At 36.8% G+C, this 15,939-nt stretch overlaps 1 protein-coding gene across 17 annotated transcripts in view; it reads right to left on the reverse strand.

Annotated features, from left to right (window-relative positions):
• ank1a (ankyrin 1, erythrocytic a) overlaps window positions 1-15,939 on the reverse strand; it is a 156,972-nt gene that overhangs the window by 79,714 nt on the left and 61,319 nt on the right. For 16 of the 17 annotated variants that reach the window (XM_082170914.1, XM_082170909.1, XM_082170915.1 and 13 more), the window contains 12 exons: window positions 12,792-12,890; window positions 8,434-8,532; window positions 6,890-6,988; window positions 6,544-6,642; window positions 5,681-5,866; window positions 4,259-4,357; window positions 4,080-4,178; window positions 3,896-3,994; window positions 2,706-2,903; window positions 2,485-2,583; window positions 1,324-1,422; window positions 861-959 (listed from right to left, as the gene is read on the reverse strand). In XM_082170914.1, the coding sequence (XP_082027040.1) occupies window positions 861-959; window positions 1,324-1,422; window positions 2,485-2,583; window positions 2,706-2,903; window positions 3,896-3,994; window positions 4,080-4,178; window positions 4,259-4,357; window positions 5,681-5,866; window positions 6,544-6,642; window positions 6,890-6,988; window positions 8,434-8,532; window positions 12,792-12,890 (1,374 nt within the window). Of the gene's footprint in view, window positions 1-860; window positions 960-1,323; window positions 1,423-2,484; window positions 2,584-2,705; window positions 2,904-3,895; window positions 3,995-4,079; window positions 4,179-4,258; window positions 4,358-5,680; window positions 5,867-6,543; window positions 6,690-6,889; window positions 6,989-8,433; window positions 8,533-12,791; window positions 12,891-15,939 lie in introns of those variants that run through there. The other variant, XM_082170908.1, reaches the window with a different exon arrangement.

A 15,939-nucleotide genomic window follows, 5' to 3' on the forward strand; every position in this document is an offset into this window, starting at 1 on the left:
TATTAGCATGCATATTACTAGGATATTGGCTGTTTATTAGTACTTATAAAGCACATATTAATATTTTATTCTGCATGCTCTTATTCTACATCTCTTAAACCCATACCTAAACTTAATAACCACCTTACTAACTATTAATAAGCAGTAATCAGGAGTTTATTCAGGCAAAAATAGTAGTTAATAGTTAGTTAAAGTCCCCTTTTGGTGAAAATCAAGCTTTTAATGTTGTTTATATGTCTATGTGGTGTTTTTAATACGCTTTAAGACAAACCATGTGTAAATTCATAAGTCGACACCATTGCTGAGTATTTCCTCCTTAAAACTGCAGTGAACCAAAGACAGTCTCAAAAACACGCTTTGAAATCGCTGGTGTTTCTGACGTCACAAACTACCTTGTAACCAATCAGATCAACGTGTGATCGTCAACCAGTGGATCTCTGAGCTGAGTGAGTGAGTGGAGGCGGGGCTCATTTGCATATTCATAGAAGCACGTATACTAAATGAGGCAAGAGTGTCGAGTTACATTCAAGCTATTTTAAGTCATGACAAAATTGCAACTTTTTAATCTCACAATTCTGACTTTATTTCTCGCAATAAAAATATAATTTATATATATGATATAATTGCGATATAAACTCGCAACTTTGAGAAATAAAGTCACAATTGTGAGATAAAAGTTGCAATTACCTTTTTAATTTTTTATTCTGTGGCGGAAACAAGCTTCCATGAAATAACATTTTTCCTCATTTTGCTTAAAGAGAATAAAAGACCAACATACTGTATACAAACTAAACTAAACTAAAATTGAATTAAATGTCACAACAACTAAACACAACAAAATAACACAAGGTGAAATGTACCTTGGCTTTGGCGTCCACTGGAGCTGCGTTTTGCAACAGGAACTCAGCAACTTCACAGTGACCAGCTCGAGATGCCATGTGCAGAGGCGTTTCCACTTTCTACAAGCACACATTAATGGACACGCACAGTAAGATCACAGCAACAGCACAACTCGCCGTCAAAACATCTTAAATCACCTAGAGCAGGGATGGGTAACTTCAGTCCTAAGGGCGTCTGTCCTGCAGAGTTTAACTCAAAGCCTAATCAAACACACGCTCATCAATGTCTTCAGGATTACTAGAGAACTACAGGTTTTGGTCTTTATCAGGGTTGGAGTTAAACTCTCCGGGGACCGAAGCTGCCCATCCCTGTCCTAGAGATAAAACTGTGTGAGGAAAAGGTTCAATTCCATGTTGACGTGGCCTTATTTTAACATACTTCAGTGCATTGCTTTAACTGCTGATATTTCACTTTGTTGCTTACCACGTTTGAGGCATGCGGTGATGCTCCTTTTTGCATTAGTATCTTCACTATATTCAGATGACCCATGAAGGAAGACACATGCAGCGGGGACAAACCTGACTGTTGGACAAAGAACACAAAGAACATGTCATGGTCTGAAATCGTGATAATGCTCACTCCTCTTTAGTAGATCTTGCTCTACTCAAAACGTAAACTACCTAAAATGCATGTTCCTTTTTATTGTTCTTGAAGTGAAATTCATTCCCAGTCTTAATGAATCACTGTATCTGTTTTTATGCTTTGGTGGATTTTTTGTCTGCCATATCCTTTTTTCCCAATGGGTCTATAATATCTGGAGAAATCTACCATTCATCTAATGATAATAACCATTGAGCCACAAAAATAAAGTCCTGATAAAACTGATGTATTGGTGGCTGATAGGACAATCCTGTAGCTCTTAGTAGCATCTACTGTATACTGAGCTGTGATATCGTTACCATACTTTCCGAGTCAAAATTGCATTGTTGAGAGGAAAAAAAACACACACAGATAAGCTACATCGGTGTATAAGTCACATTGTATGATTACATTCAGGAATTTATACTGTATGATATTCCCTGTAGCCACTTTGGACCAGCGGTTTGGAAAATGGATGATTCAGCTGCGGCGCCATCTTCTGGTCAGACGAGGGAATTCATTCGGTCCGCGACTCTCACAGTGCATTATGGGTATTCTATAGCCGTTGAGCGTACATTGTTTGTACACTTGTTATTGCGCTGCGTTATGGGATTGAATAAGTGCACTCAATAACGTCCACTATGGTTTCGGACACCACTACAAATGGCTGTTCCCTCAAATAGTGCCATATTTAACGATATAAGGTGTGATTTCGAACACAACCTTTAGTCTCTGTCTCGTTTAGTTCCTTGTTCGTGGGAAATGGGAAAACATGCTTTTTGGCAGCACAATGATACACCTTTAGAAGCTAACTCAACTGTGCTATGGGTTGCTCTAGGTTTGACAATCAAGATACAAGGTAAAATTCATAATAAAAGTCCCACAACACACCAAACAAATACAATAACTTCTAGAACTCAGTTAAAACCAGTGAATACATTACAATCATTTAAATTTAAACAGTATTTACAGTATTTTACACTGTGAAATGATCCTGTTGCTCACCTCTGTTACCGCCTCCAGGGACGCAGAATGCTTTAATAGCAGGTCCATTACACGCATGTGGTTCTTCTTACAGGCAATATGGAGTGGCGTGAAGCCATTCTAAGCATAAGTGGACAAATAAGTGCAATTTTGTGAACAGTTTCTGGATGTTTCAGAATAACAGGGTAAATGTTAATATTAGCATTAGCTGTGCCATGTGTGCCTTTTTAACGTGTACTGACCAGAGCACGGGTGTTTGGTTTGGCTCCTTTGTCCAGGAGCACCTTGGCCATGCGATGATGTCCACAGTGTGCCGCCACATGCAGTGGTGTCAGGTGGTCTAGAGTGATGTCATCAATCTCTGCATTGTACTGTAATAGCTGTTTGATACAGTCCAAATGATCGCCCTGGGCTGCCATATGTATTGGCGACAGGCCATTCTGTGCAGTGAACATATGGGAACATTTAGAGCTGCCAAATGCACTTTCTTTCACATTTCTGGCAATCAAGCAGTTTTTTTTTTTTTTTTTTTTTTTTTTTTACTTTTCCTTCAGGTTAGATTTCTGAACTGAATGTGTTCAAAATACACAATAACCAGGATTATACATTTATCATCAACAAATCAAATTCATTTCAATTGAATATTTCTTGTTCCACAACTAGAAATATTTTAACCATGTTTATACTTTATAACTGAATAAATGTAATTGTTTTCACAATATACAGATGTATGCAGATTCTAAGCAATATGAACAAATTATTTTTTTATAATTATTATTTAAATATGACCAAATGGATGCACATAGGTAATAATAAACTTTGCAGAAATCTTACCCATTTCATTTATGACAAATATGCATCACATTACGTAAAGCCAAAAACGCACCAAAAAAATTACGTGTTAAAACTGTGTAAGCCAGATAAATGGAATTTTTATATGCAATTCAAATAAATTAATCCTAAATGTTTTTGGAGTGGATTTCTGTTTTTTAATTAATGCATATTACTATATGTGCACTGCTGACACAGACTATTGGGAACTATAAAAAAAAAGAAAAAAAAAAGAAAGTAATTTGAAATTCGATCTTCAGTGTAAATATTCAGTCAAGATACGCGACTTAAATTTTTTCTATTTTCTCCAAACACGCTGTTTGGATGCAAAGCTGCAAATTCAGTAAATAAAATGTAATAATACCTAAAAATGGCAGTTTTTTTGGTGGGAAAAATTCTTGCATAATTGCCATACAAGAACAATAGCTTGACCTCCAAGGTGAACCAAATCAAAAAGATTCAGGATTGGTGATGTTGGATTATTTCTTTTTTTTATTGGTTACTTCAGATCACCATGTGACTACACCACAAAATTAGGGGGTCTCGATGTCAAATGTTTTGTGGCTATATGTAAACGCCAAGTGTTTGGGTGTATGCTTACTTTGGTCTTGGCCTGTATTGGGGCTCCTTGGTCCAGAAGGATCTCGATTATTCTCCCATGGCCATTTCTGGCAGCACAGTGAAGAGGAGTCAACTCATCCTGTGATGACAAAGGGAGGAAGAGCAAACGTGTATACAAATCCTCTAGTCACGTTAATGTTTAGAATTATGACTTTATAACATACTTTTGTCTTAGCATCAATCTTTGCTCCTCGGTCCAGCAGAAGTCTGACCATGATAACATTTCCTCTCCTGGATGCAATATGTAGAGGTGTGATCCCATTCTGAAGGAAAAACACACTGGTTTGCATGTAGCTGTAAACAGACTTGAGGATCAGTGAAGAAACATTTATAAAAGACAGACCTTGGGTGTGAAGTTCACATCGGCTCCTCGGTTTAAAAGCAGCTGGGCGACATTCAGGTTTTCATAGTGGGCTGCGATATGGAGTGGTGTGAAGCCTGTCTGCAGAGGATCATGGGAAATTGAGTTAGTAACCAGTAACAGTTGTTCCTCTGATTGCTTCAATATCAGTGCAGATTTCAATGAACTGTACACACTACCGTTCAGAAGTTTGGGCTCTGTAAGAATTCTGAATGTTTTTGAAAGAAGCATTTATTTGATTAAAATACAGTAAAAACAGTACTATTGTGAGATATTATTACAATTTAAAATGTAAAACATTTCTCATTATAAATGTTGAAAGTTTTGCTGTTAAATGTTTTTTTTTGGAAACCGTAATACATGTTTTTCAGGATTCTTTGATGAGGTCTCTACTATCACTTTTGATCAACTTGACTTTATAAAAGTATTAATTTCTTTAAAAAATGGAATCTTACTGACCCCAAACCTTTGAACAATAGTGTGTGTTTACACAGATTAAAGCAGTAAGTCAGGCTTGCAGTGCAACCTTCAGCTGGTTAATGTTGGTGACAACAATTTAACTGTTGTAAAATCACTATAATGTATGGCTATGTCACACTTGCGTGAATGACTCAAAAATGTTAACTTCAATAGTCTTTAATCCAAAAAATCAAATACTCAGGAGATACTTCAGGTAACGAAAATGCACACAACACATTAAACAATGATGAGAATCAACAGGAACAAGAGAAACTCAGAGCTAAACACTGTATACACAAGAGAAACTCAACCTAACTAAACACAGGTGCAAATCATTTCTGTGCTTTCTTCAATGTCAGAGAGGTAAATCCATTCTTTTCTGTTCTCGCATTAGATTTAGACGTGTTACATTCAGAAAAAAATAAAATAAAAAATAAAATAAAATGTTGGGTTGTTTCAACCCATGTTTGGGTCAAATATGGACAAACCCAAACGTAGGTATAGTGGTAGGATTCTGGAAAAATGAATACAAGTTTTTTTTGTCAAGTGGGTGTTTGAATTGAGATCGTGATCTTTTAACGATTAATCGTGCAGCTCTAACAGTTGGGTTTAAAATTTTTAGAATCAAATATATATTTTTTTTCATATTTGACCCAAACATGGGGTTGAAAACAACCCAGTATTTTTTTTTTAGAATGTACTCACATCACGATTTTATTAGGATTTCGATTAAACGCACAGCCCTAGTGCTTAATACATAAAACTAATTTAAATTTAACTATAAAATATTTAAATTTCATTGCTATTACCATGCAACTAAGTGCCCAAAACATTACATTTCAAAAGGCTTCAAACCTGGCTCATTTAATCAGATAATATAATGTGACATTTATACTAGATGCCCAGAAGTTTAGAAAAATAACGTTTTCATCAGTTTACACAAACCTTGCTTAAGACATCAGGATTGGGGTCATTCTGTAAAAGCACAGCGGCAGTGCGGGTGTCATCGTTTCGGGCAGCGATATGCAGTGCGGGTAGGCGGACCTTGCCCTTAGTACCGTGGTTTATGAGCAGGGCCACCACGTTCTCATGGCCCTGCTGAAGAGCCACAGCAAGAGGGGTAAAGCCATCCTGAGAGACAGACAAACATACAACACATCACGGGAACATCCATGTTTCTCTGAATAACCTGAGTGAAAATAGCAGGTTAAAGGTGAACAACAGTGTGATCCCACCCAAAAATAAGTGCGCTTAATTATACTGAATGTGCACTTGTAGTGTACTTCAAATCTTTTAAAACTGTACTTGCATGTAACACAATAATAATAATGAAATAAAAGGCTAGTTACCTCAAGAGTAAACATTCATGACTATGTTTCTTAATACACAAGTACACTTTTAAAAAGCGCACTTTGAAATCTTTTTTCATGCCTTAAAGAAGTACACTTAAACACTAAAAAAAACCACTCTAATGCATTTAATATACATTTAAACTATAATACATTTTCATTTAATTGCAATTAACATGCCGAATCAAAGTTGTTTACTCTCTCGTCTCATATATTAACTCATTTAGGTGCGCTAATCTTTTTAATTACTTCAAAAACATAACTGTGATTCGCATTTTTTATGACTTTTCCACTTATGTAAAATAAAACAACAACAAAAACACTGAATTCTGAGTGCGAATCACAGTTGAGTTTTTGAATTAACATGCCACAAACATTACATTCAGTACACACTTAAGTACTCTTTTAAAGAATATGATTTGCACAACAAGTCCTCTATTTAAAAGTCTTTCTCATTACCTCAGTTGGAATGGTCTGATTGGCTCCATTATCCAGGAGAAACTTCACAACCTCCAGGTGATTCTCTTGTGCAGCCATGTAGAGAGGAGTGAAGCCCTTCTGTTGCAGACAGACATAAACACCCATATGCAGATACAATACCCAAACTAACACAAGCACACAAATACACAGATGACAATAGAGCCAGAGAGATTTTAGTTCGGGCAGCAATACTACATAAATCCAAAATGATTCAACTGTTCAAATGAACTATAAAACATCCAACTTAGGTAAATGCTCACAGATAATACAACTTATCAATGCCTCAAACCCATTTAAAAAGAAATCCCTTTTATTTGTTGCTCACCTGAGACTGAGCATTGACATTGGCTCCAGAGTTGACCAGCTCCGTGACCACCTGTTCTTGACCAGCTAACGCTGCTATGTGAAGAGCAGTGTTTCCTTTCTACAAGAGAAATATCTGATTTAATGACTCAATGACCAACATTATACAGTACATTAAAAACTGTACATGTAGGTAATATAATATGAATGCAATATCACTAAGTGTTCTTAAAGAGAATACACTTTCATGACTGTTTCTTAACATGCTTAAGCACACTTTGTAATAATATCAAAATAAAAGTTTTAAAATCATTCTGTTTTAATAATATTTTGTGGTGCTTTAAAGAAGTACACTTATTTTGATCTGATGTCTAAGATACTAAAGCACATAAAGTACTTGATAATAATTGTTTTAAAAACGTACTAAATTACAAACAATTTCAATAGAAATGACATTAAAGTATATTTTAGTTTAATGCTTTACATTTGGCAGTACACTTTAACCATATTTCAAAGATAATATAAATAATCAAATTACATAAAAAAACAAAACGTTCAGCTGATTGCATTTAATATACATTTAAAATATAATATATTTTAATTTGTAACATGCAATTAAGCGTCCAAAGCATTACAATCAGTTTGCACTTAAGATTATTATTTGAATGTATATTATATATTTAATAATAAGGACTTTATAAATATGCTAAAGTGTTTGGCAATGGTTTTTACGGTTTGTGAAGCGTCTAATCAAGATTTTGTGTTAAGTTTTTAATTGCATCAAGAATGTGGCCAAAAAAAGTATTCGAAATAAATGTGAAAAGTGAAGTTAATTCTGCCAAAAGCTCTAGCATCTAATGCAATGATATATATATATATATTTTTTTTTATACTTTTTTAACTCTTTCCCCACCAGAGTTTTTGAAAAAAGTTGCCAGCCACCGCCAGCATTTTTGATCATTTTCACAAAAGTTTCATGGCCCCCAGAATATTTTGATGTATGAATATCTGACCATGCAATATATCAAAAGAAAGAACAAGACCCGCTGCTTATAAACAAAACAAAACCCCATTTAACTATAGCTTCATGCATTCCTTTTTTATCAACACTTGAATGTGGGTAAGTTTCATAAAAAAGCAACTTTTTGAGCAAAAAGCTGAGAAAATCGTGTTTTATCAAAGACTACGTCTGGATCAGATTCAGAGCGATGATTAAAACACAGATGGGGTAGATCGAGTCCATCAACACCCAAAGCTTCACAGTCCTATAGCTCGTCCTGGGTCGACATTTCATTCAGTAACATTAAGCAGTTTTGATTTATATGCTGTTTAATGTTGTTGATCGCGTTATTTACATATGCATCCGCTTTCATATAATATCGCTTGTTTCTGCTTCTGCTTCACATGTCTATTGATCAGGAGATTCTGGACTCTTTCAGAAGATGCGTAATAGCGCCCCCTACTGTATAACAGTGAAAACACGGAAAGCTTGACATTTCCGTCAATGGTGGGGAAAGGTTTAACATCTAAATAATTTTTGTGGCTTTTTGTAGCTCTAACTCTTACCTTTGTGGCCGTCTCAAGTACAATACCATGGTGCAGTAGTTCCAGCACCATTTTAACATGGCCTTCCTTCGAGGCCAAGTGCAGCCCGTTGAGTCCATTCTGTGAAGGGAAAGAGACAGCAGAGCAAACTCACTCTGAAGGTTATTCAATCTCAAATCACACTGCAACATCCCGAAGAGACTGAAATGGGGAAGTGGGAGGTTTGTAGTTTACACCCACTCTCACAAAACACATGGAGAACTGTCAAAAGACATCAACCGATGATGATGATGAAGATGATGATGATGATGATGATAGGTGGATGGCAGGCCGGTGGTCTCTCTGCTGGGAAGAATACGGGCCATGTGGGATAGGTCTAACCTCACACAGCCTTCCTTCAGCCTCACAGGACATGTGAGGTTGGACCTTTCTCACATTGCTGATATTATCCCCTCTGAGTGTAGAGACCACTCACCCCATCTCAACGTGACTCAAAGAAACAAGCACGGGAACGAAGAAACAAAAGAAAAAGGATGGATGGATGAAAAAATACTGAACATTTACAAAGCTCCATCTGAAGAATATCACACAACAAATGGTTTCTAAAACATTTCTAGGATGCACAAAGCTTAATTCAATTCATTAATTCACTTATTACATTTATATAGCGCTTTTCTCAGCACTCAAAGCGCTTTACATGGGGGAATCTCCTCAACCACCATCAATGTGCAACACCACATGGATGATCACACGGCAGCCATATTGCGCCACACACCAGCTTATTGGTGGAGAGGAGACAAAGTGATGAAGCCAATGAGTATATATGATTGATGATTAGGAGGCCATGATGGATAGAGGCTAATGGGCAAATTTGGCCAGGATGCCGGGGTTACACCCCTACTCTTTTCGAAGGACATCCTGGGATTTTTAATGACCACAGAGAGTCAGGACCTCGGTTTAACGTCTCATCCGAAGGACGAAGGCTTGTTCTTTTAGAGGTGGAGATGTCAAACTCTGGGTCTCTATCTCTGGAAAAAGTGGATCACATGCACCTTATAAGCTGTCATTGAAAACTAATTAAGTCAGCTAATAATAAATAAAAAATAAAAAATTAAATGTAATTTTTTTTTACAAATGCAATGAAAATACAGGTGTCGGTCCTCGGTATCGTTGGCTATCGGTATCGGACTCGTTCTGGATAAAGTGGTATTTGTGCATCCCTAAAAATTATTGATTAAAAACTATAATAATAAACAAATAATAGTAAAATACCACTGCTGTAGAGTATATTGTACACTGAATAACATGCTATTTCTGAAAAGGCAGTGTCTAAGCTCTAAGTAGTGTGTTAGAAACCCTATTCTATTCCAAACACAACACAAATCTCCAAACAAAAATATTTATTGTATTTTTTGTAAATTGGACAATATATTAAGCCAGAGAACATATAATACACTGTATATCAATAAACCATTGATTTTCTTACCCCATTGATTTTTTTTTTTTTTGTAAACGTCTCGGTTACGTATGGTAACCCTCGTTCCCTGAAGGAGGGAACGGAGACGTACGTCGTGAGTGACCGACTGATAGGGAACCGTATTAGATTTAAACTTAAAAAAGAAAGTAAAACATTTTACTTATGCGGTAAGAATAGTACATTTAATTCAAGATATATTTACTGAAAATAACTCTTAACAAGTTTGTTTGTCAAGTGAGCGTATCTTGCTTTAAGTATATATTTTAATGGAGGGCAAGACAATAATACTAACTAAGAATATATTATTTTCCAGTATAGCTTTCACGTATCCTAGCTCCAGTTTCTTGCAGCTTAAGGAGTTTTTCAACGAGCTCAGCGGTGCATGTAGTCGGGGTCACTGAAACCCTCCAGAGAGCTCTGAGGACCAGCTCACACGTTTGCTACAGTATGAGGACTAAATGGAGAAAAGCGCTGAAGTCATCACTCACAACACATGCGGTCATTAATCAAAGGGCATTATCATCTCAATTACTGCTGGCGTTCCTGATAGACCCACCCCACAGCAGGAAATGTCAGGGTAAAAACAGGCTAAAGGGAAAACAAGTGGACATGAATGCAACTACTGGGCACACACACAATAGCATTTGTGCACAATAGACATGCAGTGCCATTAAAAAGTGGATTCAGGCATGGAAACAGAACATTTACAATCATTTTTCACCCCACAGGTCCACTAAGGTAAAGTAGGAAGTAAATATATCCAGTTGGCTACCTGTTAAGACAGGGCAGCTCACCCTGTTACAGTAGATTTAGTTCAGAAATAATGGACAGTCATTATTCAAATTCAGCATTAATATCTTACTTTCAGGCCGTCAGTCGCATGTGTACTCAAGCTCGCGAGTCTTGGCACATTTAGAGTCAGACATGAAGACTTGCTCAGACCGAATCATTTGAATTGGATCATTGTGAGTTGTTGAGTCAAGAACAGCTACAATCGGATGAGTCCAATTCTCTAACGAATCATTCAGTGCGATTTGCGAACCGATTGAACAGGTTCATTGAAAAGAGCCAGCTCGTTCATGAACCAGATATCACTATTGCATCTCGGAACAGGCATAGATTTCTTTAGCTTGAAGAATCCATATCCAAAGCTATGGCAAAGCTATCTCCTCTTCTGACTCCATGTTTAGTGCAAACGTTTATGCAACTGCCACCATCATATCATGTACCAACTGTTTCAGCACAAAAATCAGGTAACAAGACTCGTAATCTATGCAGGAGTGTCCAAATAACTCATAAACATCAACTTCAGATGAACCGAGTATGTCCATTAAAGAAGAACATATTTATCAATAAAGATTAAACCTATACTCTCCTGATCTCCATCACTTATGTATAGCATTGATGCCATCAACTGTGAATACAGTTTCGCTGCTGTTGAAGTTCCCTGTTAACCAGCGTTCATACTGAATCCCTGGCTTATCCCAAAAGTTGCTCTCTACCCTGTGCTTTGCCATCTCTGAAATGAAGTCCAGAAAAATATGGATCCCCTTCCCATTATAGGTAAGGTTCTTCTGCTCGGCAGCTCTCACTCTTTAAAATAAAGTTTATTTATTGGCATTGATGATTCCATGAAGAATCTTTAACATCCATAGAATCTTTACATTCCACAAAAGGTCCTTTATAGTAGATTTTCTTTTTTTATTGTTCTTCACATTAAGAAAAAAATGGTTCTTTTAAGAACTGATCACTCAAAGGTTCTTTGGGAAACCAAAAAAGATTCCCGTAACACTTTATTTTGATGGTCCCTTTTGAATATTTCTTTGACTATAAGTCAATTTGCAACTACATGTCAACTAACTCGCATTAGAGTATCAGTAGACTGTCTAATTCATATCTGCTAACTCTTTATTGTGATGCTCCTCAACAGACATTATACTGACTATAAGTAACTTTGCAACTAAATGTCAACTTATTCTAACCCGAACCCTACCAGTCTAGTAATACTCTACTAACACTCTAATGAGAGTTAGTAGACATGTACAGGGAGGTGCAATGTTACTTACAGTCAACAGAATGTGTTAAAAGGACCATCAAAATAAAGTGAAACAATGATTCCTCTTTTGCATCACTGCGAAAACTCTCCTTCTGGAACTTTTATTTTTAAAAGAGTAAGAACTGTTGCCACTTCACAGAAATAATGATGTCACGCTACATGTGAGTAAGGTGTCCCTGTGTAATATACGAGCACATGCAACTGTGTGCGGGTCACCAGCACAAGACATGTTTTGCATGCTGAGACCAGAAAAGGGATGCTTAGTTTTGCTTGAGAACAGCATGACTGGTCCACCATCACTCTATCCAGCATAAACCAGTCTGGACCAAAATGGATATCATGCTTGGTTAAAGCAGCTCTATGCAGTTTTGGCAATTTCTTCGCTTTTCGCTCGCTGGTTTCTCTACAGCTTCAGAATAGATGTTTGACAACACTGTCGTAAAAACTCGTTGGCGACTCTCCCCCCTCCCATCTTCTCCCTCTGGTCATGTGCATTTGTTTTCAAAGAAGCGAGACGGCCACCATTCAAAAGTCCTATAACCAATCCAATGACTCTGAAGCTGTTCAGTTAAGGTAAATTAAGCTAAAAAAACTGCATAGTTCCCCTTTAAGCTGGATTTCTCATCAGGGAACAAACCTTTCAAACGCTCTGAGAGCACATTTTTAAGATCACGTATTTATCTGTAAGACGATCTGATCTGCAAGATGACATTTTATCTCTTACTGAAGCCTGGCTGTGACTCTAAGCTTCAGAAGCCCAATGGACTACAATGTCAATCAGACAAAATGTGTTCCTCTTTTGAAAAACCATAGATGGCATGATTGGCTGAGTTGAGGGAGTCTTACCTGATTGGCTGTGTTGATGTCGATGCCATTCTTGATGTGGTCTAGAGCCTTGTCCATATTACCTGAGCGAGCTGCACGGAGGAAACTGGTGGTGGCATCCTGAGGAAAAATACAGGAAGTAATACAGGAAGATAGAATTTATAAAATAAGAGTTTTTGACATAATTATAACATGAAAACGAAAGGCTTTACAGGTCAGCCATTCTTTATTTTCATAGACTTGTAAAATTGTAGAATCTCACGAGTGTTTAATAAGATAATTTGTGACTAATTTTTACAATTGTGACATGAAATTTGATTAATAGTAGTATAATTTTTTGAAGACAGGAACAACAACTAAATGGGGCAACACCAGAAAAACTAATAAAACATAATAAAGGACACACTTTTCAACATTAAATACACAAATGCATATTTACTGTACACACACCAAAGTGTAAAGCTCCCATGAAATGAATTTACAATTTCCTTCCAAGATATCAATATTTTAGGGTATTTTCTTCCTGGAAGAGAAAGACAAATGTGCAAAAATGTGCTGTATATCTGCTAAAAGATTATTTTGTCAACTTTAAGAAGTACACTAACATTTAGATGGTCTCTAATAGACAAAACTCTTTTTGTTTTCATGGGGTCTTTTAATATTAAACATATAACCAAGAAACTGTGCTTCATTCACTGATCAGTGCTACTGAGCTCTATAACACTGAAAGAGAGAATTCGAGATCAGACAGCGGATAGAAAGAGAAAAACATTGGGAAAAAGATTGGAAAAAGTTAAACGAGTTTTTCTCTTCTCAGTAGTGCATCCTAAAAAGCATCTTAAGAATTTGTGGCATCGAGTCTCAAATAATAAATTACACATTATATGTGCGTGGAGACAAACTTATACTTAATCACATTCAGCAACACAGGCATAAAATCACATTCTCACCCACAGACCAGCTTTTTCATGAAGGAACTGCAGCTGGTGTGTGAGAATCATATCACATTGTGTAATTAATTAAAAGAATTAAAAAACATTGATCACTACACCATGGTTTCTTCTGCCCAATAAATTCACTTTAGACAAAGACTGAAAGATTTCTAGAAAAATTATTTAGATACACATTTACAACAATTCCAACCAACACCCATAGATTTAAATCCCACATGTGGATACGCTTCTGTGTCTTAAGTGCATATGAACAGATTTCCACAAATCAACACGTCCTTGAAACTGAGATTTTCTTTTGAATCAGTTGTGAGTAACATTGTATCACTTCCGTTGTTGCTGTGGCGATGACAATCGGAATGTGTGAGAGTGTGTACCTTCCCTAGCAGCAGGACGGCTTCTCACTGATCAAACATCCTCGACAAGTACATGGAGACACGCCACACATGCAGAACAACAAAGTGTGAGTTGGCATGGGGATGACTTGGTGACCTCCCAAGAATTAGGAGCACAATTTTTCTCCCCCCATCTCTCTGGCTCGAGAGCGTCTGTCTAGTGCATGTTTACATAGAAAAACTATTTCAAGTAGCGGAGCTGACGTCACCACATTCTGACCTTGTATGAATTTTGAATTTACCCGTAAAAACTTTAACCTGAACATGAAACCTGAACAGTCACACTCGGCAAGGCAATGCTTATAGGAAATATTGGCACAAAAAACATGCATGGATGCACACTTCAAAAATCCAATGTAACTTTGGCTCTATGTTTTATTTTTATTTTTTTACATATGATTTTTACAGTTGTCAATCCTAACACTACATGCTATTTTGCACAGACAAAACAAAAGAGATGGCATCATGCCATCCATAAAAAGTCTGATATTTCAAATCTCAAATAAAAAACCTAATTAATTTTTGTAAAAATGTTTGCTCAAAAAAATTCATAGGTTGGTATATAAGTTGGTTGGTTTTTGTGGGTTACTGCAAAAAACATTAGGAAGAGTGACATCTCAGTAATTAAGATGATTACAGTCTTGTCTCTTAAAATCTTTTAAAGTTTTAGTCCTCCAGTCTAGATGTTTTTTTTTTTTCTTTTAGTATTAATGCATTTTTAAAACTGCCATTGAGTAACCATTTTAGGAGTACATATGTAAAAAGTGCATTCGCTGTATATGAGTGTGTTTGCAGATGATAAGGCATGTAGACCACACCTAATGCTTTGCCTCTGGGTTGCCAAACTCTCCACACCTCCAAGACAACAAACCAAACGCAGCAAAAGATGCTGTTTTGACCCTTCCAGTTCAAAATGGAAATTCCCTCAGTGAAATAAAGCAGAAATAAAGAATGAACGTCCACCACAATCTAAACCTCCTCATGGATATTAATATTGCATGATTCAACAGCTGCCACAATTGATAGGTTTTCTTAGGAAAATGCATCCTAACAAGTACTGTTATGAAAGCATGATTTTAGAAACAAAATAAATTGACATGTATTAGAGCAATGCAGTCCTGTTGACTCTTCACTGTGAATGATCAAGCTTTCAATGCAATGCTGTAATAATCTTGCAAAAAGCAAATGATAACGTGTAATATAGCTAATAAAACCTATAATAATTTTAGGGAAAAGGATAAATAAGCCTGCTAGCACCCACCCCAGCTTTCCCCCCTCTCTCTAAGATCAAGAGTACTGCAGCAGACAGGATGACATCATCACTGAGACGCAACACTGCAGTGTGTGTGTTTATGACTGCATCCGAGAGAGAGACGGAGCGAGTGGAGGAACGAGTCTCTAAATTCCCCTCTACTGAGAAACACACACATAGATGAAGGGGAAACACACAGAGGATCCAATCCGTCTAAATAACTCTGCTTGCATAGCGAACAGCAGCGAGAACAGGTGGTGATGCGCATTTCCCATAAAATTCCACTCGCACATATTATTGCATTGCTGTATTCGTGCATTAGTAATATAAATCTTGCATGACTGAGACTCTTTCTGCCAACTGTAGTTGTTTTAAAATTGCTGCCTTCTTCCTTCTCCACATCGGAAGTTCAGATGATGAACTGGATGTATTATCCAGGATCATAAAGGTGTGTGAGTTTGGTGTGTTCTTCATGCATTGCTGTGGAGAGCTAAACTATCATGAGTATTCCAGTCTTTCAGTGCAGCTCCGGTAAAAACCTTTAACTCACACACAACATAAAAACTCTCACA

This window comes from Leuciscus leuciscus (genome assembly GCF_965113295.1).
Source record: "Leuciscus leuciscus genome assembly, chromosome: 5".
NCBI classification, from domain to species: Eukaryota; Metazoa; Chordata; class Actinopteri; order Cypriniformes; family Leuciscidae; genus Leuciscus; species Leuciscus leuciscus.